A 21,479-nucleotide genomic window follows, 5' to 3' on the forward strand; every position below is an offset into this window, starting at 1 on the left:
GCAGTCCTCAGCCACCGCGACGGTCGCGGCCCTCCGTCTTTAGGGGAACAGTAGTGCCGACTGATGAAACAACAGTTGGCGGGCTCATCAATTCGCCCTTTGACTTTTGTTAGTTGGCGAAATGACGCTTTGAAGGACTCCTCCTTGCACGACAATCAGGCTGCACCTTACTGTGAATTCAATCCTCAATCTCCCGACTGGATCCACTCACTCCGCTGCCCAGTGACCGTTGATGGTGAGCTAATCTAGATCATGGCATCCTCACATCCTCCGCATACGGTTACAATCCTAATACGATCCCTCCAGACGCTGCTCCACTAATACATTTCACACAACTGCAATAACGATGGACGACCTCAACGGTCTGAGTTGGAATTCCAGCTCATCGACAGATACTCGCAAGCCCCCGCCGATGAACACAGGTCTCTTATTTCCGACCGTTAGGCAGAGTGATACTTCTGGCCGTTCCACGCCCCTCTCTGGCTCGTCTGGCCCATCGAATGCTCCTTCAAAGTCCGCGACGCCGGACAAGGATAGCTTTGCGAACCTTGTCTCCTTCAGCTCATCCAATGCCAATAAGAACCTTTCATTACTCGAGCAGCAAAAGAGGCTAGAGCAGGAGAGAGCTAGGAAGGAGGCGGAGAACAGATCGCGATTCGAATCGCAATATGGCGGACAGAACACTCATTTCTGGGATAGCTTAGAAAAGGGTAGGGGTAATAATGGCCTTACTACGTCTGGTACTCCTGCTCAGCAGAGTGCCACATCGACCGATGAGGACGATATCCTGGCCGCTTTCAATGCGTCTGCGCCGGTAGACGCATCGACGAACTTCCCGGTGCCTAGTCCCAGTCCTTCGCCGCAACGACTGAGCTCGGTGCAGGTGACTCCCAACAATGCAGGCCTGCAGCAGCAAACCAACCCGATGTCTTTCCCTGATGACGACGATCCCTTCGGCCTTAACCAACTGAAGTCCAAACCCGCACAACCCCCACAGCCCGCGCAGCCTGATGACGATGATGACTTTCTTGGCTTACTGGGCAAGCCTGTATCTGAGATCCCCCGACCAGAGCCCCCAGCGAAATCACCTTCCCCTGTTGAAAGAGCAAACAACTCGCCGCCCCCTAGGCCATCGAATGGGGTGGATCGGGCAATTGCAGAGCTTGTTGATATGGGCTTCCCTGCAGACAAATCCAGACAGGCTTTACGAATGACACAATCTGGCACTGATGTCCAGGCTGCTGTTAGCTTACTTCTTACCCAAGCGCATGAAGAATCCCGCCAAAGGTCCAAGAATCGACCAACTCCGGATGAACGGTTCACCGAGCAACCAAGCAGAAGTCGGGATCGCAGTGAAAGGCCTGGGCGTGACGTACCTTCATGGATGCAGCAGGAGCGATCGCGCAGCAATAACCGAACTTCTTCGCCAGCAGAGAAGGATCCGTCACAGCTTGCGGCGACTTTCGGAAACAACCTGCTTAAGACAGCGAACTCTCTGTGGAAAACTGGCAGCAAGAAAATGCAGCAAGTGGTTCAGGAACTCAATGCTGATCATGATTCAAATCAGCCTCGCTGGTTGAGAGACGCTGCTTCGCATGAAGAACCCCCATCTCGTGATCGTTCTCGCGTCGCCAACCAGCCCCAAGCCCGTCCTGAATTAATGACCGACGAGGCGCTTCTGTTAGAGTCAGGCGGTCCTCCTCGTCCGTCACGCAATGCCATGCGATCCACCGACGGACATTCATCTCGTCCGACCAGCAATGGTGCTAGACATCAGCCGTCCCCAGCTAGCGAGCGGCGTATGCAACAGCCCGCTTTTATGCAACAGCAGCCAAGGACAGAAACTAGAGACCCTAGAACCCGGTTAACAAAAACAGCTTCGGAGGAGCAGTCAGCACAAGCCTATGTCAGCCCTGCGCGGAGAAAACGCCCCGTTGCCCCATCGCCCGCCCCGGAACCTAATGTCGACTTGTTCGAAAGTTCTGCGCCAGCGCCTGTTCAGCGGCCGAAACCCTCACCTGCACCTGCACAACCGCCGAGGAGATCTACACCATCTACAACTTTACCTTCAAGGCCCAAGGCTCCACCACGTGCTATACCGCCAGTAGCTCAAGATGTCCTCTCCTCTTTGCATCGACAGCGTGAAACAGCAGCCGAGGCCTACAAGAGGGGCGACTATGCCGCTGCACACGAGGCCTTTACGGCGGCACTCACACCGCTGCCAAACAAGCATCCTATCACGATTATTATTCGCAGCAATCGCGCCATGACCGCCTTGAAAGTTGGCGATCCCAAGGCGGCAATCAGCGATGCGGATACCATGCTGGAAGTCATCGGTCCTTCTAAGGGAGAAGGCGAGAGCATCGACCTCCTCAATGGAGAGCCCACTAAGCCAATGAAAGATTTCTTTGGCAAGGCTTTGATGCGCAAGGCCGAAGCCCTGGAGCAATTGGAGCGATGGGCGGATGCCGCTCAGGTGTGGAAGTTGGCCGTGGAAAATGGCCATGGTGGCAGCACCAGTATCCAGGGCCGCAACCGATGCGAGAAAGCGGCTGGTATCAACAAGCCCGCGCCGAAACCAGCAGCTCCCGCAAGACGTCCTCCTGCTCCCGCTCCGAAGAAGGTGTCTGCTCTGAATGATCTTCAGGGCTCTTCATCTGGCACCTCTTTCGAGGCGGTCACTCGCCTGCGGGAGGCCAACCAAGCAGCTGAGCGTGCAGATGAAGAGAAGTTCGCACTCTCCGAAAGTGTAGATGCTCGATTAGCAGCATGGAAGAATGGGAAACAGGACAACCTGCGGGCCCTTTTGGGCAGCTTGGATACCGTCCTCTGGCCGGAAGCCGGATGGAAGAAGGTCAACATGTCCGAATTAATCATCCCCAACAAAGTGAAGATTCAGTACATGAAGGGAATTTCCAAGGTACACCCGGACAAGGTATGCATCATCTGCCCTCCATCACGAAGACCTATAACAAGCTTAACCATCTGACCCATCATCAACCAGATCCCCACAACCGCCACCACCGAACAGCGCATGATCGCCGGTGCCGTATTCGGCGCTCTAAACGAGGCATGGGACAAATTCAAGAAGGAAAACAACCTCTAGTCACTCCCATAATCTATCTCGACCATCTTCCTCCATCTTCTTCCTCCTTTAACCTTGCTACGTTTTCCTGGCTGACCACTTTATTCGTCTCTTCGTTCTTGCGCCCTTCTGACCCATTCATGCATCCCTGGCGTGGCTTTATTCGTTCCACAAACCCTTCTGATTATAAATCATTATCTATGCTTTTGCACATGCATTCGTCATATTCTCGATCTCCTTGCGCATATACAACTTTTGTACATATGTACAGGATTTGCTCGCCAGCTCGAAGTCTTCCATTTCCCTTTTAGTGCTCGCCACTCGCCGCTCTTTGCTCACTGAGTAGACCTGAACACGCCCTGAACGTTCTGAAACGCCCTGAGGCGATCACAGAGCAACGGGTGAGCGGGGAGTTGAGTGCACTGAGTAAGCCAGCCTCAATAACGCACCCCTACTAACGGGAACTTCATGATTAACCATCTCTCCACGCGTAGTCTACTTTATAAAATAAATTTTGTCTTGGTGCCAGGCGAGTATGTATCATAATACATAGGAAGGCCCGCCGGTACGAACCCACCCGTCCCACTCGGTGTGGGGTAGCAAATTGCATACATGGAGATAGTATGTGCACCGGGGTGCGATGAGAATGCGAATTATCGCATTACTTTGAGAATAAGCCAAAAAAGAGAGCAAAGTAACTACTGTTCCAGGTCCTCAACTCTGTCCTGGCCTACACACGTCCACCGCGTTGCAGAATAGTTGGCAGGATCGAACACGGACCCATTTATTCATAGGCCAGTATCCATCAAACTTCATGCAGTGACTGCGGGACCGGAGCTCGCAGTACCGTCCCCCAAATCAACAGCGCAACAGCCAACATTGCCACTAAGATGGGCTGCAGTACTGTCACTCCCTTGGCCTGCGCAATAGCACCGATCATGAAGGGAAAGACGGCTCCCCCACCCATAGAGAACGCAGCTGCAAACCCAATAGCTGCGACATGCAAGTGCTTTGGCAACAACCGAGTAGCAACCACCACAACGCCGGGGAAAATGGTTCCCAAGAAGAACCCAACCAGTGCAACCGCTACCGCCGAGACGATAAACTCCGGAACGAGCCAGAAGACCAATTCAAGCGCAATAGCAAGCAAAATGTACACGATAATCGATATTTTCTCTCCGATGCGAGGTGTGACGAACCCCAGTACGAAGCGGCCCAGCGTGACGCCGAGCCAGAAGCCTGTTCCAGCCATACCAGATGCAAAGGGGCTGCCATGGCGGACACTGGTCATGAATACGACGATCCAACCTCCGATAGCGACCTCGATGCCGCCATACAGGAAGAGAAAGATAGAACAGATCCAGGTGACTCTGTACATGAGTGATAGTCGGGTCTGGTTGAGAGACCCACCGTTATCTCTATCAGCAGAAGACGGATGATCCTGTTGATACTTGGATACAGTCTCTGACCAAAAGGCGCTGGTGGCGTTGACGAGTTCTAAAACCGCAGCCCCCGTCTTGGATTCGCATTAGAATTGGCAGAAGACAATAGGTCGTCGGAAAGGTCCAGTCTACCTACCAGAAGGTAATAGTATGAATTCCATTTCCAGCCAGCTTTCGTGATCACGCTAGTCGCAATAAAGGGACTAATTGTAGCCCCGATGCCATAGAATCCGTGAAAACATCCGAGGACTTCGTGAGAGTTGGCCATACTGCTGATCCACACATTCCACCCGGCATTCTGAATCCCGCTGCCAAGTCCAACAAAGATGTACATTATCACCAGCACTGGAAAAGGGGGATTTGTTGAGATGACAGCAAAGGCAAGCAAGTGACATGCTGGGCCGATGAACGCCACGCCACGACGACCAAGGCGCTGGTGGATCAGATTACTAACGACAGCGGAGATGGTGTAGCCCAGAAATGGGGACAGGAATACTAGGGAAATGATAGTATAGCTCTTGTTGTAGGCAAGCTGGAGCTAGATGTTGCAAGCAGTCTGGATTAGCACTGTATGTACGTGTTCGCTGGGCGTTTAGGAGGTGGTACAAACGTAAGGGATTATCGCCCCATATGCTGCATCATTGGCGCCCATGACCAGTGCACCGCAGAAAGTAGCTAGTACTCTCCATATCATAGTCTTTGACTCGTTCCATCGCAGGGCGACGGTGACCGCGTTGGAGGGCGGAGTATCATTCTCAGAAGCGGGGCTCACTGGAACAGATGCATGGTGTATTGTACTGCTAGATGAGATCAAGAGTGGGCGAGTAAGATCGGGATCCATGGCCATGGCCCTTGAGCATGGAATGTCTGTCAAGGGGCCTGGGGATTCTTCAAAGCAGGCGTGGTAGAAAGTTGATGTCTTGTCTGGTCGCTTCCTACCTACTCGGTGAGGGGTCAGCAGTCAGCAACGTCTTATTTTCATCCCGGGGATATATGAAATGCCCATCAGGTACCTGCATATTCGAACACCGTCACTCCCAATCCATATTTAATCTTGCCTTCAGGTGGTATAAGCTATAATTACTTAATTTCTGGTTCGATGACCTTTTCCAAACAAAGATCATAAAGAGGTACATCGAGCAAAAGCACTGACATGGCGAATACACAGCCTGTACCCGGTGCTCGCTTCAACGAGCTATATGGTTGGGACAGTGACTATTGTTCTAGACCTACTTTGTAATGGCCGTCAGGACCTTGCTCGATCAACTAAGTTCACTTCTGATTCTGCATTGAGTACTAGGAGCCCTTGAACTTCTGCGTAGTGCTACTTTGGCTGCTATTAAAGAGTACTACATTGTTTGGACTGCGAACCCTTGCCTTGACCCGGTCACTGGTTTATCTCAATATTAAGCCAAATCAAAGAATCAACGCTTGCCAATATGCCAGGACTCCAGAAGTGGCTAAAAGATACGGGTATATGGGGATAATTTACAAACGAAGATACTGCTATCTAGTACTCAATTACAAAGGCTGTGCCAACCAGAGAAATTCGGACTGGTTCTAGCAAGATTGTCGTCATCGATCTGCAGGGTCCTTTAGTGGGGATTTCGGTGACACAGTAATTGAAGTTGATACCCCAGGCAGGCAACCTGAAACCCCGCACATGTATCTTGATGTGAGTCTCCAGTACGAGCTTTTATCAAATGCAACTCACTCAATTTTACACGCGCCAGCCAAGTCATATTACCCGCTATACCTCCATATTGCCCTGCCCTGCCATATTCAAAAGGCCTGGCAACTATAAACCGGAATAGAGACAGCAATGGACAATAAGCTGCCAGAAGAGGTGGAAGCTTATCTTGAGAAACTGGTCGAACGCCTCACGGTTTACCTGAAAGACCAGCTTGTCGGCGTGTACCTATTCGGTTCTGCGAGTTATGACGCCTACGAGCCTGGCCTCAGCGACCTTGACGTACAGGCTATAGTAAAGGATCAGCTTGACACCGTTGAAAAGCAGGCAGTCATACACCAAGTGAACCAGGCTGCCTTGCCTTGCCCGGCTACAAAACTTGAGTTTGTGGTCTATACTCAAAGTGCTGTATATCCAGCCAGCCGCCATCCTCGTTTCGAACTTAATTTGAACACAGGACCTCACCAGCCTGATCATATCAGCCTTGATCCCGCTAACGAGTCAAGTCACTGGTTTTTGCTCGATATTGCTATTGGACGTGAACTTGGCCGGACCCTGCGCGGTCCTGATCCTACCCTGCACGGTCCTGATCCAACCGATGCTTTCGGCGCTATTCCTCGACGCTGGATTTTGGAAGCTATCGCGGATTCGCTTGATTGGCACCAAGCAAACGAAGTAAACTCGGTCAACAGTGTTCTCAACGCTTGTAGAGGCTGGCGATTCATCGTTACGGGCGAATTTTCTTCTAAATTAGACGGGGCCAGATGGGCCATACAACAACAGGGCTGTCCAGATATTGTCAGACGTGCCATTGCAGCACGCAGAACAGGCGACAAACTCCCTGCAGCCGAGGTAATGACGCTTTACGATATTGTTGTGACGGCCAACCGTGCCCAACTCGCGACAGATATCTAATGAGTCTTGCCCCCTATCTACGGCAGTATATGAGCCATCTTATCTACGGAGCGGGTGTGATAATGGAGTTCTTCATTATTTATATTCATGTTCATGCAGTCTATCACGAACAGATTAGTCATGGTTATAATCAGTAGTTAAATAGAGTATCTGAGCTTCCAAAAAGGTGATTATAGTACCAGAGATATAAACAATGCTGAGTCTCCTTATATCCTTGTTCGTGCGTGCAATGCTGACACTCAGCTATTTGATTGCATGCTTGACCAAAGAATTCATTCGCGATGAGGTGCAGCATCAAGTCCAGAAAGAGCCAATCTGTCAATCGGGATTTGTCAGACAGGATAAGAAGAGGACAACTTATGAGATTCAAGGTAAAGTATTGAAATAGCATTGCATATGTACTAGATAATCTACTTAATAAGAGGGAATATCATGCCCTTATACCTCGTTCCAATGCTGTCCTCTAGATTTGGTGCTACTGCCCTCATAATTAGCTTCACTAAGACTTCACTAATAGGGGAGACCCAACCCCAGGAAGTTTTGTAGTTGTGTCCTCTGGTGTGGGAATCTCGTTAGACCTGGGTAATTGGGAGAAAAGTCATCGAGCGTAGTTATCAACTACCTGTATAATGTGGATGGGATAAATGGCCGCCCCCGGTTACTATCGAAACGTCGACATTCTACCTATAGCTAATGCAAATTAATGGAGAAGCCAAACAATAGTGTACATAGTAGTATAGTATTTATCCTGAACACGCTAAGGAAACTTTTATCTAATCTAACTTAAATTGAACCAAGATAGGTAGGTACGTCTATTCAGCCTGCTCAGGGGCGGCTGATTGCTCCTGTGCTACCGGTGCTGTCGGTTCCCCTTGCTGCTGCTGCTGCTGCTGCTGTTTCTTCTGCTCCTCCTCTTCCCGCTCCTTCCGCTCCCTCTTGAGCTGCTTCCTCCCCTTGGGCTTCTCAGGTTGAGTCAAGTCGACCTGATGCGGAGGCCATTTCTCGCGGCACTTTTGCTCGTCTTCCTCAGTCCAGTCACGGGGAAGAACAGCGAACAACAGGTAGGATGTGTGCGTTTTCAGATCCTGCTCGGAGCGGTGGACCAAGCGACCTTGCTTGTAAGGTGGGATAGTCGAGGGTTGTTGTTGGGCGGAGATTTCCTCTTCTTCGGTCTTGGTCTCTTGCTCTTTCTTAATCTCGGGCTTAGCCGCAGGCGTGCTGTTCTCCTCGTCGTCTAGCTGATGCATCATTTCGCGATATTTCCGGGAATGCTCCTCGACTTGGCGCATCTTGGTGACGGCCTCGTCGACATCCTTCGGGAAGACTACTGCGCCGCGGACGCGCTCGTACTCCAGACCGGTCTTTTCCCGCTTCACTTCGATGCGGTGGTGGTTTACCTCCACCATGGATATGGAGAGCCAGGAGAGCTGGCGGAGGGTGCTGATGGTTCGTTGGACTTGCTCTAGGCAGGGCGAGAATGTGCAGAGGTACACTGGGGAGTCGGGGTCGAGCGGAGATTCACTACCGTCGGACGGGTGGCGGACGAGATGCTTCAGAGCCAGCCAGGGAGCAGGCAGATCCAGGAAGATTGCATTGGCCTTGGGAGACTTGCCAGTCTTGGGATCGCCAAGCAGGAAACCGTCCTTGTAGACGTCGCGATGCGTCACTTCGACTAGTCCGTCAAGACCGTGTTCGTGTAGCTCCTGGCGCACTTTTTCTGCGCGCTGTTCGTGGTACTCGAAACTGCAGACCTTGCCTAGTCTTCTCTTCTTCGTCGCGGGCGAGTCGTCGGTGGGGTATCCGTTGAAGGCTGCTCGAACAGCCGCGTGCGTGAAGGATCCACTGCCTGCTCCTGCTTCGATGACGGTGCTTCCCGGACGGGCGCGCAGACGGTGGAGGATATAGCTGTAGTCCGGCGTGTAGACAACCTGTGTGCGATGGGGAAGGGATGTCGTCCATAGTTCGGGAGTGGGGTAGACCAGGTGAAGGAAACCGCTGGATGCAGCGACAGCAGCCTTGGGAGATGATGTGTTCTCGCCCTCGACAGGGGTGGCCGAGTCTATCTCGTCTGCTTTACGCTTGAGCTTCTGGTTCTTTTTCTGAGGTCCTCGGCCTCGTCGCGATCCCGTGTCGACTTTGGAGGCGCCGATTTGCGATCCCCATGGTTGATCAACGAGGGTGGTGTGGGGGAATGAGCCGAATCGAGTGGTCTCGACTTTGCCCTCTTTGTAGCCAGCGTCTTGATCATCTTGAAGGCGGAGGACAGTCGGAATGGCCTGGTCGCGACGGAGGTGGAGGAGGGCGAGCTGATCGAGGCCGGAGTGGGAGCCGGGGGTAAGGAATGGCGACGGCATGGCTAGATATGCAATCTGTTGTTTCGGGTTATAAGATGAGCGACGCGAGCCAATTCCCCGCGCAAAAACAAAGCTGCAGCATCCAACTTGAAGCTTTCGATGCGGCGTCACTTTCCTCTTCCATGCAGAACATCCTCCGCGCTAAACCTATCTTAGCCTCTGCTTAGGGCTTAGGGCTACTTTCACGTGCTATAGAACTGGAGTCTAGCCCGCACTGCTAATTGGTCAGTTTGATGAGCGTCAAGATAACGGGCGGCAGTATTGAAATAGACTCTCGTACTGAGTACTATCGCTCCGATCTTTTCTAGGCGATCGGCCCGAATCGTTATATCAAGCTACAAATAAAGTGTTCTCTAATGTGGGAGACGCCTTCAGATGCAAAACATGATGTGTCCTCAGTGAAAGTCTCCTGCCATACCCTCGCCTCTCACCTGATATGTGACCTGTGAATATCCCCGTGATCACATGCATCTAGCCGGTCAGCAATGGAGGCGACAAAGCAGTCACCGGTACCTTGCCATGGAGTGCAACTATCCTTACATCTTACAGAGAGACTGAGAAGATAATCATCTACCCAGCAGATGGTGATTTGGCTTCTTTTCCTTCTGTGCTGCTGTTAAGCGCTTCCTAGATTGTACAGACGCAGATATCCTCTGGCTTGAACCTCGGCAACTCTGGCTTCCCCACAGCAGCGGCCGCGGCAAACCGTTGATTACTATTTACGGGGGTTCACCTAGCCTTCCCCATATTTGGTCTCCAACTACCGTCTGTCGTCTTTAAGTTGTGATAGAGACGCATAAGATCATACATTTGAACTTATTCATTCTACTCTTTCTGTCTTCCCCTTTTTCTTCCATTCATCAACTGCCGAGAAAGCTATCGCGTCGACCCCTAGACTCAAGGCACATACACCATGCCTTTCAACACTGCTCTAACGAGAGCCCTGGGCATCTCAGGTAGGAGGGATTTTACATTGGTTTTGACAGCCTGCTGATCTGGTGCAGTCCCGGTCGTGCAGGGAGGTATGCAATGGGTGGGATATGCAGAGCTTGCTGCTGCCGTCAGTAACGCCGGTGGACTGGGTATTGTACGTACAGCCTTGTTGGAATAAACGCAGGCAAAAAGATCAGAATGCTGACTGCTCAGCTCACGGCCCTTACTCAACCGACCCCGGAAGACCTTCGCAAAGAGATCCGAAAGTGCAAGGCCATGACCAAGAAGCCCTTTGCCGTGAACATCACCCTCCTCCCCGCACTCGTTCCCCCAGACTACGGCGCCTATGCTCAGGTGGTCATCGACGAAGGTATCAAGATTGTCGAGACAGCGGGAAACAACCCAGGCCCAGTTATTGAAAAGCTCAAGAAGGCCAACACCACCATCCTCCACAAATGCACGACTATTCGTCATGCCAAGTCTGCTGTGAAACTGGGCGTCGACTTCTTGTCTATCGACGGATTCGAATGTGCAGGCCATGTCGGCGAAACGGACATCACCAACTTCATTCTCCTCAGTCGCGCGCGTCAGGAGCTCAAGACCCCGTTTATTGCATCTGGTGGGTTTGCTGACGGTCAGGGACTGGCTGCTGCTCTGGCTCTTGGAGCCGAGGGTATCAACATGGGTACTCGATTCATGTGCACAATTGAAGCACCCATTCACATCAACGTCAAGGAGGCAATTGTCAAGTCAGATGAGACGCAGACGGCTTTGGTCATGAGACGGTGGAAGAACACCACTCGTTTGTATGGCAACAAGGTGGCCAAGGAGGCTCTGAAGGTGGAGAAGGAAAGCAAGACGGGCGAGTTCAGTGATATCGCGCCCTTCGTCAGTGGCAAACGCGGCCGAGAGGTTTTCTTGAACGGCGATATTGACTATGGAGTATGTATCTCTTGTTCCTATTGGTTTTGCTACTTTGCTAACTAAAACAGGTCTGGACCGCCGGTCAAGTCATTGGCCTAATCCACGATATTCCGACTTGCGCTGAGCTTCTCCAGCGAATCGAGAAGGAAGCCGTCGAGGCGCTGGACCGCTCCAGGTCGTTGCACACGGCAACCATCCCCAGCAAGCTGTAGAGGATGTGGATGGAGTCGATACCCGGTAACATGATTGGAGCGTACTTGTGATTTAATTACAGACTAAGCAAGGAATAGAAGTGATTGTGTAAAGGCAACGACTGTAGCGACCCGTCAAATGCATAAATAGCCATCCCTTGCGGAGTTTTCCACCACCAAGGGATGAACGAGGGAAACAGAGGGTACTTCTGGGGAAAAAATACATGCGGAGCTGCACGATGATCAGATCATTTCCTGGACCGACCGAGAATACTCTCGTGGCGGTTACATGGTCATAGTGACTCCAAATGGACATGCTGCCGTCAGGATGGATGCATCTCTCACTGCAACCTGACTCCGCCAAATTGGTCCTTACTGCCACCGAGGCTTCAGATATTGGGATCCGCATATGGCTTGCATGGAAAAAGACTGTAGGATTGGCATAATTTATACCAGAGTTTGCGAGCCATTGGCAAGCCGAGGATGCTCGCGGAGGCTTTCAAAGTGCGAGGATAGAAGAGGTGGATGACCGTCCTTGCGTCCTAATCTTCCCTTTGGCCACTCCTTGCAGAGACAGACTACCTGCTTTTTGATTCGAAGTGCTTGCTGAAGCTTGCGGGCAGACGGAGTCTAGTTTAGGTTCATTTTACACTTCACATCCTCTATCCCGTGGGAGATTAGCTGCGATCATCAACATCACGCACGACCAAACTCACTTCATGTACCCCGAACCATCACGATCCGCGAACTTACAGTGAACTGCAGTGCCAGTGCCAGACCCCCGCGTCCTTAATCTTGAAGATTCAATAAAATCCCCCGCATCAATCGCCGGGAGCAACTATCACTATCGCCCCGACGACGAGAACAACATCACCACGGTTCACGCCGCTATAAATTGACAACACAAGCATCATGACAAACTCAATCCTCAACTCGTCCCTCATGCAGCGTCCACGCAAAATGAAGTGCCTGTCTTCTATTTTCCTACCCTGCTTGCAGGCGCGGAAGCTTCGTCGTCAGCGACGGCAGGATTACCATGCCTCTTGGACTTGTGCAGGTATCTCAGAGCTTGCGCAGCCTACTGAGCCATTCCCCGCGTACGAACACGAGAAACACCATCACGGTTCAACAGAACTGTCAGCTCTGCCAGACCAGCCTAAAGATGCTGTCACCAAGACCCCGCAGATGACACCATCTATCCGCCTCGTTAATCCTGCGGACTCGGAGTGCTCAACGCTGGACGACCCAGATGAGAAACAACCACAAGGCATCCAAGATGATATCGCTGCGAAGCAGACCACCACGCTCTCAGACGATGACACCGACGTCGAGTCCGGTTCCGAAAAGACTTCACGGGTCATTGACATGAAGGTCGGCCCTCAGACTGAAGAACCTCTCAATCCCAAAGCCCACCTGTCGCCGAAGAGCAAAGACGACATAGATCTTGAGCTGTCAAGCCGCCGCATTCCCCGCAGTCCTGATAAGAAGCCCCGTCCTGCAAGCATGGAGGTGCCTCCTAGCGCAGCAGCCAAACTTCCAGAAATCAAGAGCCGTATCATCGAGGACATCCCGGAGGACGTTGAAGAAGAGGACAAACACGATGCAGATATCAAGCACACTGTGTCTGCAGTTCCAGACGAACAAGCAAAGCCAGAGGAAGAGTATGGCTCCGAGACTGCCGCAACCAAGCCTACTAAGCGCACCTCGACCTGGCGTCTCAGCCAACGGAAGTCCATGAACGAGCTCTTCAACCTTCTCCAATCCACCGCCGCAGCTGTCGCCGCAGCCCCCAAACTATCTAACCTCAAATTCGCCATTCCTCCCAAGTCTCCTCTTCGCGCATCTCCTACGAACGACTCCCCACATCATTCCTACGTCTCATCCGTCTCCTCTACGTCCAACCGCCCTCCCACTCCCCCTCCCAAGTCACCTGTCCTCAGACCCAACAGCAGACCTCTCCCCGACCCAGCCCAGCTCTCATCGTCCGCACCACCTGCGTCAGGAACAAGTCTGGGGAGCCTCAGCTCAAGTCCTACAAAGAAACAACGCCGGATGGGCACCGCTGTCTTCCCTCTTCTTCCGTGCAAATGGGCTGGTATTCACGACGAGGACATGAAGGAGAAGCACAGCAACGATACTAACCGCAACAGCCAGACTCTTTTTCAGTAGCGACGGAGTTAGGTGTACCGGTTCCGGGTTTGTATTTTGTTGGTGTGTATGGTCCATATCGGAGGGTTTCGTGGGTGTTTTGAGGTCTCTTATTTTGATGTGATATTGCTTTCTTTGATTGGGAATATTTCTTTTGTATTTTCTTTACTCTTCTCTTATCTTCTCCTCTTGTCTTCTTGTTCTTTTCTTTATCTATTGTGGAGAAGGTTTGATGGTTCTATTCCGTCTCATGCCATTATCTATGTTGTCTGAAGAAAGCAACAGAGGTAGGGTCTGACGGGAGGGATTGTATGTATTCCTACTAGCCTGATCGGCCTGGCCACTTTCTTTCTTTCTTTCTTCTGTCTTTTCTTTGTTGTTCTCGAGATGATACGATACGAGGAGAAATATGTGATTGTGATGATGGTGTAAGATACGACGAATCGTGGATGGAGGATGGATCATACATACACATACATACAAACTTCTCATAACTAACCTATGCAGAGCATAATGATAATGTTATTTGACAAAAAAAAAGCAAAGAAACATTCCATTGTGTTATACTACCTAAGTAGTAGGTAAAGAGAGCATTAGGTCACTTTGAACGTAACCATTCATTCATCATACGACCTTCTCTCCCTCCTCCCCATGTTTTTTGGATGAGTGAGAAAAGGGAATGGAAAAGGGAATGTCTGCGTACTACTTATATTATCTTATAACCTCTCTCTCCATTGCCCGATGTAAATGGCTCCGACCTCGCCCTCTTAACTGTTCTTTTCCTTCTTCTCCCTCTCTTGAATCCTCTATCTTATACGTATCGCCGCCTTCTTTCTCTCCTATCTATTTCCACTGGTTACTGTGCCTTGGAGATTTTAGCTTAATGTACTGTTCTATTTATTCTACTGGAGATACAGTTTGATCTGACGCTCAGCTTGTTCTCCCCCCGGGGGGAATGTAGTTATCCAGGACGAGGATAACTGGGATAATTCAGCCCGCAGCGGTATTTATGTGATTTCATACGCAGATTTCTGCTTCTTTCTAGAGTGTATTTGTTATTATGCTATAATATCATCTAAGTCTTCCTTTGATAGTGTGTTTAATTTATCTTAGAGTCTACTATTCTCTTTCATGCCGTAATATACTGGTATGACTTGGATGCTGTATATCCTGTTCTATCTATCCTATCTCTGATTGCATTGTATCATTCTGATGTTGTAGAATAGCCCGCTCTTGCTATGTCGTGAATACTGTGATGTCTAGTTATTGTTCTTATCAGTCTCTCCGGGCTGTCTACACCCCGTCGATGAATTCTTTCAAGTCCAGTTTAATAATGTGGACTAATAGCGAAAATACCGCATACGCTTCTGGCCTCGGTCAATGCTGTATCTTGCGGCCAATTCTATGCTGTGACTACGGGAGCTATGCTATGATTACCATGTTGCCTACGGATTGGGGAACGTGATGGGGAATGGACTGAGAACGGGGTGATGGCTAGTGCAGGCATGTATGGAAGGGTTTCTGTGAGGGTAGTGGATAAGTTTGAAATGAGCTGTAAGTTGTTATTTTGGGCTGTGGAACTGTTAAGATCTCGTGTTCCTGGATGTAATGGCCTGGATTGCAGGATCCATTCAAGATTATGCTTAGTAGAAGTAAGAACTCATCTCGTGGATTTCTGTTGTGTATCAGAGAGAATACAATTCTACTAAATGGCAGAACTGGAATTCGAATTACTAAATACTTCCTTTATCCTGTCTGTTCCTGCCTTTTTTCAGGTTTCTTTTATGGTGTCTATAGTCATCATATTAGGAGAGTTTTAATCATAATATGTTTTTTTTAATTTCACATATCTATATCTATCTATATTTCTAAAGCATTTCATGTCAAATGTGGGTTTGCCATAGAACCCATAACAGTGGAGTGCTCTTTAAGACAGAGCCCCGCTCCTTGGATGTGTTTGCGTCTAATGAGCAACCAAATGCTTGTGTGTGAAGAGCGAGCATAAACAACAACAGGGTTTCCCCAAATTCCAGACACTTCTTTTCCCAGAGTACATCTAGGAGATGTTCTGATATAAACCAAGATTTCTTGACTCTTCAGCTCTCCAATAGCCAAGTTATTGAAGCATGACCTTGGCTTAGAGGAAAGCCAGTCGTCACTGGAGAATAAGAGAAATTTGACGAATCGTAACATACTGTGGACTGACACATAATATTCCCTGGAGGAGCCTGCTATTCCGTGATATTCGAGATTTCCTGACGCGAAAGACCCCATGAACCAAAATTGAATCAGAATAGCTCTTAGAGTACAGTGGTTCCAAGCCCCTTAGCTCTACCATAGTCAGTGTCTCTATTGGTGCCTGATTGCGGAAGGGTCCAGTTTGGGTATCTGTGCCCACCTTCACTTCCCCAGACTCCATTTTCCGCCAGATCCACCTAGTCTACAGACTAGGTTTCCATATATATATATATATATATATATATTTATTTATTTATCTATTTCGACATTCGCTGACTGCTACTCTGACCATCTTGGTAGTCAGCGGTGAGGCTGACAGCAGTATCGTGACATGCTTGCTAAAGAGGCCATTTTTACCTTGAATATTACCTGTGTTCTATTCTCACGGCACAATTATCAAGCACGACATGGAGAATGAGCAAGCACATCAGAAAACCACCCAGTCTAAGACAGAAAGTCACGATCAGACTTGTCCCGATGTCTCTCGCTGGTACACGGCCCCCGTGAACGATGACAGCTGTGGCGGAGAATCGGGCTCCCACGAGGCTACAATCGAAGATCAAGGATCACCAAGGCTCCTGGATTTATCAACTCTAGAATCAATATATGCGCGCGGAGTCTACTACCAGCAGCAAGGGGCTGTCACAGAGGCAAAGAAGATGCTATTGCGTGCATCGAAGGCATACGAGGAAATATTCGGACTACACGACAACAGGACCCTCGATGCCCTTGAGTACCTTGGCACCACCTATCGGCAGACGGGGAAATTGCAGGAGGCTGAGTGTACATATAACCGCGTTCTGGAAGGTCGGACAGCCCTGTCAGGTCCAGATCACCCGACAACACTGGTGGCGATGAACCGACTAGGCGGGGTATATAGATACCAAGGCAGACTAAATGAGGCCGAGGAGATCGCCAGAAAAGTATGGAAAGCCTTCAATGAAACCGAAGGACCTGAACACATATCGACAATCAGAGCTTTCGTGTTGCTCGGGAATATTACGCTTAGACGAAATGATATCACCAAGGCGGCCAATATCTACGCAGCTGCACTGGACCATTGCAAGGTAGCACTTGGACCCGATCACTCATCCACGCAGACGGTATCTAGCAACCTTGCGTCGGTTCGTATTCGCCAAGAGAGGTACCCTGAAGCTGAGACAATGCTCATCGAGCTGGTGCAGCAGGTGGAGGAGTGTTACGGCCCAAAAAGTGTACGTGTCCTGCCACCACGACTGAATTTGGCAAATGTCTATACGCGCCAGAAGAAATATGCCGAAGCACAGGAGACGCTTTATACACTACTCGAGAGATACAAAGAGACATACGGGGAGGACCATACGAAAACAGTCAATATCATGCAACAACTGGCGTGGAATATGAAAAAACAGGGTAATCTTGCCGATGCTGGTGAGATGCTGCAGAATGCGCTCGCCTTGGCCGTGGGCGCCCGCGGAAATCAGGATCAAGTCTCTATTGATATCATGATTGCTTTGGCCAATGTCTTGAACCAGCAAGGTCAATATATCGGCGCGCAGCGGATCCACCACCAGCTATATGAAGCGTACCAGGCGAAGTTTGGCGAAAATAACTATCTAGCAATCTCGTCGTTGATTGACGAAGGGGATATGCTTATCTACCAGACGAAATATACCGAGGCTGAGGCAATCTACAAGGAATCCACTCGACGGTGCGAAATTGTGTTTGGCGCGGACGACGAGCGCACTATATACAGTCTAGTATCCCAATGCTATGCAGCATATGGGCTGGGAAGGATTCATGACACTGAATCTCACATCTGTCGGCTGCTCAAGGATCTCGATGAAGGCTCACGACTCTGGAGCAAAAGAGCAGCCTGGCTATTCTTTGAGATGAGCAAAGGTCACTTGGCTAGAGGCGCGATCAAGGAGGCAGAGCCTTTGGCAGTGAAAGCAGCTGAAATATCTCTCAAACTGCTCGGCCGTGGTGATAACGAAACCATACTGCTTGGTCTGAACCTGGACCGGGTGCGACGGCAGCTTTGGCAACAGCAGAAAGGTCTTCCTGTCGAAGACACAGTATCGTTAACATGTGACGAGACAACTGACTCAATGATCAGGAGATTGGAGCTTTCACTGATGAAGAGTCTAATGCGCCCAAACCCAAGTCTCGCCAGGTCCCTCGGGCTGCTAGGCACGCTGTACAATGCAAAGTGGAGCGAGGATGGTGCCCTGCTTCACCTGGAAATGGCCATTGACAAGTTTGAACTGGCGATTTTGATTGGGGGAAAGGACGATGGAGATCGGCCGGAATGGTTGCGTGCTCTGGGCAAAGCATACAGAGCCAGGTTCCGATACCAGGATACACTGGAGGACCTGCGAAAGGCCATAGAGCTTGCCGAAGCAGCCCTGGAATTGAAGGTTGAGCCCGACGAATCTCGTGCAGAATACCTCGAGGATCTCTGCCAGAATCTGATTGATCTCCATGAGCGCGCCTCGGGTCTGGAACATCTCGATAGGGCGATTGAAGTCGGCTTGGAAGCATTATCCTTGACTCCACTAGATCACCCCAAAAGAGGACTCTATCTAGGCCGTCGCGCATCGGAACTCTTGATCCGCTACCAGGAGATTGCAAATCGCGACGACCTTGAGAAAGGCATTGAACTAATCACGGCAGCATTGATCTTGACACCCAAGTCTGAGTCGCAGTGGAGTAATTTCTGTTCGATTCATGCAGACCTTTACAGGCAGCGATTCAAACAAGATGGCAATATAAAGGATTTGGAAAAGGCGGTAGATCATGCCACAGTGGCTGTTCGCGATGGACCGGCAGATAGTCCACTCTTGTTGGATTCGTTGGCACGGCAATTGGAGTATCGATATCAAGCACTTGGGAACAAGGAAGACCTCGACAAGTCAATCGTGGCTGCAGAGAGAGCTCTCGAAGTATGCGAGCCTGGCAGCAAATACCGAGCGGACTATCTCACAACACTGGGCAATATCCTACTGGAGCGGTTCGATGCAACCGGGCAGCAAGAGGATCTTAACCATGCAATTCTCCATCTAGAGAACGCCCGTGATATACCGAAGACAAATGCAGTTGCTGAAGCAAGATGCCTGAGTGGATTAGCTACCGCATTTACATTATGCTACAAACGCACGGATGACCACGCGAGTCTTGAAGCTGCTATTCACAATGAAAGACTGGCCCTCGAGACTCTTCCCGATTGGTTTGAAGGAAAATCTGAGGTGATGAACAACATGGCACTTCATTTGACAGACAGGTTTCGATGGACAAAAATGGCCGACGATATCGATGAAGCCGCGAAGTATGCGGAGATGGTCCTAACCCTGCGCCCTCCCAACCATATGTACTACGCAGGAAGCCTGAACAATATTTCCAATATCATGGAGGCTAGATTTTATGAGTCAAAGGACTTGAATGATTTGAATTCAGCAATCGAGAAGGCTGAAGATACATTATCAGCCACGCAAATTGACCATACCAGTCGTGCAGGGCGCCTTTTCAACCTCGGTGCCAAATATCATGTCCGATATGGAAAAAGTAATGACCCTCAGGACCTCCAACTTGCCGTGAAAAGTTTTATAGACGGCTGGAGGATCATCAATGGACCTCCATTCCATCGTGTGATGGCTGGTTCTCAGGCCGCGCATCGACTGATGGGATTGGGAAGACTAGAAGAAGCCACAACGATCGCGATGGAAGTCGTTGATTTGCTTCCTCAAGTCACTAGCCGATCACTCGGTATCACCGACCAGCAATACGTTGTCCGCAAATTCTCTGGGATGGCCGGGAACGCCTGTTCCCTCCTCTTGAGCGCTGGGCGACTGCACGAAGCATTGGAATATCTCGAGCGAGGACGGACTGTCATCCTCGATCAGTTAATGAGCAGTCGGATGGATTTCTCCGACCTCGAATCCACATATCCGGAGCATGCTGCAAGATTTCGACAACTCCAGGACGATATCAATAATACATTCGACAGGGCAGGCGCGGGAATTAGCGAATCGAATTCCTTGGTTCAAAACCGTCTCGCATCGGTTTTCAAGTTCAATGAGTGCATTGACGCAATTCGTCTCTTGCCAGGACATGATCGTTTTCTTCTCGGGCCAACGATTGAAACTATGAAGTCGGGCGCAAAGGGAGGCCTGATCGTTATCGTCATCATCAGTTCCCTTCGCAGCGATGCCATCATTATTTCCGAGGAGGCAATCGACAGTGTCGAACTTCCTGGACTATCATACTCGGAGACTGCCGAATGGCTAGAGAAGGACCTGGAAGGGAGACCCAAGAATCGCGCTGATCGGAAAATGCGGAACGAGCAATACTCCGATCTACTCCATTGGCTCTGGGTGTCTGGTGTGAAGCCCATCCTCGATCATACCGAAATCCAACCTTCGTCATCAGCAAGACTACCCAGAATCTCCTGGATAGGCTGCGGTATGGCTAGTCTTTTGCCTTTCCACGCAGCTGGTGACCGCACGCCCGGCTCCAATGAGCATACCTTCTCGTACGCTATCTCCTCATATTCACTATCAATCAAAACAATGTTCCAGGCCAGAGCCAAGTCTAGAGAGGGCATCCCTGGTGTGCATCCGGCCTTGTTGATGGTTGGAATGCCCACCACCGACGGGCACGCATCGCTACCTGGAGTCGAAGACGAGATAGAAGAGATCGCAGAGGTGGTTGAGCCTTCATTTACCGTAAAGAGTCTACTACATCCACAGCCTTCGCTAGTGATGTCTGATCTTGCTTCCTATGACATGATCCACTTTGCATGTCACGCAGTGTCCGACACCAAAAGTCCCCTGAACGGTCATCTTTTACTGCAGGGGGACACTTCAAACAGATCTTCAAGCAAACAATGTAGTCCGCTAACAGTCGAGACGATCGTCAAAATGGATCTCAAACGTGCGCGCATAGCGTATCTCTCCGCATGTTCAACGGCGGAAAACAAAGGGAAGAAACTCTTAGACGAGGCTATCCATCTTGCCAGTGGTTTTCAGGTCGCTGGGTTTGCTCACGTTCTGGGTACCATGTGGCCGGCGGCTGACTCAATTAGCCGTGATGTTGCCGTTGGCTTCTATGGAAATCTAGCTTCGCTCCTGTTGAAACCGGGCGTAGATATCGATTGCGCGGTTGCAGAAGCGTTTCATTTCGCGGTCAATGATGTTCGTACCGAATGGGAGGATCAACCTCTCTATTGGGCGCAGTTTGTTCATTTTGGGAGTTAACTGATGTTCTGGTGTATACCTGAAGTGTTTCATTGAATATTTCACAGGAACTACGAACCCCTTCATCTCCAAGATCTTAAGTTTGGGGAACCTCGGTAGTAGATGCCTCACCAATATCCTCATTCAAGGTAGCTTCCAGATAATTCTCAACTTCATCATCACTCTCATCACCTCGATCCGTGAAGAGGCTTTGCCAACAATTCCTTCTCTGCAATCTGGCCGCATCAACATCCCTTCTGCGAAACCATCTAAACTTGACTTCTCGATACTGCACAGCATAGACTGCCTCGCCAAGACATGGAAGAGAGTTGGAACCATCATGGCT

General features: G+C 50.2%; 8 protein-coding genes across 8 annotated transcripts; 5 read left to right on the top strand and 3 right to left on the bottom strand.

The window, feature by feature from the left end:
- Positions 1-346: 346 nt before the first annotated feature.
- On the top strand, positions 347-3,106 carry An07g03250 (uncharacterized protein; the record flags this gene model as incomplete). The annotated part of the gene is made up of 2 exons (XM_001391371.1): positions 347-2,935; positions 3,005-3,106. The coding sequence occupies 2 exons, from the start codon at positions 347-349 to the stop codon at positions 3,104-3,106; spliced, it is 2,691 nt and encodes an 896-aa protein (XP_001391408.1).
- Positions 3,107-3,890: 784 nt separating this feature from the next.
- Positions 3,891-5,368, bottom strand: An07g03260 (uncharacterized protein; the record flags this gene model as incomplete). Its single annotated transcript, XM_001391372.3, has 3 exons — positions 3,891-4,601; positions 4,664-5,065; positions 5,138-5,368. The coding sequence occupies 3 exons, from the start codon at positions 5,366-5,368 to the stop codon at positions 3,891-3,893; spliced, it is 1,344 nt and encodes a 447-aa protein (XP_001391409.3).
- A 981-nt stretch (positions 5,369-6,349) lies between these two features.
- An07g03270 (uncharacterized protein) lies at positions 6,350-7,132 on the top strand (the record flags this gene model as incomplete). Its single annotated transcript, XM_001391373.1, has 1 exon — positions 6,350-7,132. One exon carries the CDS (start codon positions 6,350-6,352, stop codon positions 7,130-7,132), a length of 783 nt encoding a protein of 260 aa, XP_001391410.1.
- Positions 7,133-7,944: 812 nt separating this feature from the next.
- Positions 7,945-9,486, bottom strand: An07g03280 (uncharacterized protein; the record flags this gene model as incomplete). The annotated part of the gene is made up of 1 exon (XM_001391374.1): positions 7,945-9,486. The coding sequence occupies one exon, from the start codon at positions 9,484-9,486 to the stop codon at positions 7,945-7,947; it is 1,542 nt and encodes a 513-aa protein (XP_001391411.1).
- Positions 9,487-10,399: 913 nt separating this feature from the next.
- Positions 10,400-11,555, top strand: An07g03290 (uncharacterized protein; the record flags this gene model as incomplete). The annotated part of the gene is made up of 4 exons (XM_001391375.1): positions 10,400-10,442; positions 10,491-10,573; positions 10,633-11,361; positions 11,412-11,555. The coding sequence occupies 4 exons, from the start codon at positions 10,400-10,402 to the stop codon at positions 11,553-11,555; spliced, it is 999 nt and encodes a 332-aa protein (XP_001391412.1).
- A 939-nt stretch (positions 11,556-12,494) lies between these two features.
- An07g03300 (uncharacterized protein) lies at positions 12,495-13,703 on the top strand (the record flags this gene model as incomplete). The annotated part of the gene is made up of 1 exon (XM_001391376.3): positions 12,495-13,703. One exon carries the CDS (start codon positions 12,495-12,497, stop codon positions 13,701-13,703), a length of 1,209 nt encoding a protein of 402 aa, XP_001391413.3.
- Positions 13,704-15,560: 1,857 nt separating this feature from the next.
- An07g03310 (hypothetical protein) lies at positions 15,561-16,101 on the bottom strand (the record flags this gene model as incomplete). The annotated part of the gene is made up of 2 exons (XM_059748340.1): positions 15,561-15,840; positions 15,992-16,101. 2 exons carry the CDS (start codon positions 16,099-16,101, stop codon positions 15,561-15,563), a joined length of 390 nt encoding a protein of 129 aa, XP_059606663.1.
- A 226-nt stretch (positions 16,102-16,327) lies between these two features.
- An07g03320 (uncharacterized protein) lies at positions 16,328-21,154 on the top strand (the record flags this gene model as incomplete). Its single annotated transcript, XM_001391378.1, has 1 exon — positions 16,328-21,154. One exon carries the CDS (start codon positions 16,328-16,330, stop codon positions 21,152-21,154), a length of 4,827 nt encoding a protein of 1,608 aa, XP_001391415.1.
- Positions 21,155-21,479: the final 325 nt, after the last annotated feature.

This window comes from Aspergillus niger (genome assembly GCF_000002855.4).
Source record: "Aspergillus niger supercontig An07".
Classification (NCBI taxonomy): domain Eukaryota; kingdom Fungi; phylum Ascomycota; class Eurotiomycetes; order Eurotiales; family Aspergillaceae; genus Aspergillus; species Aspergillus niger.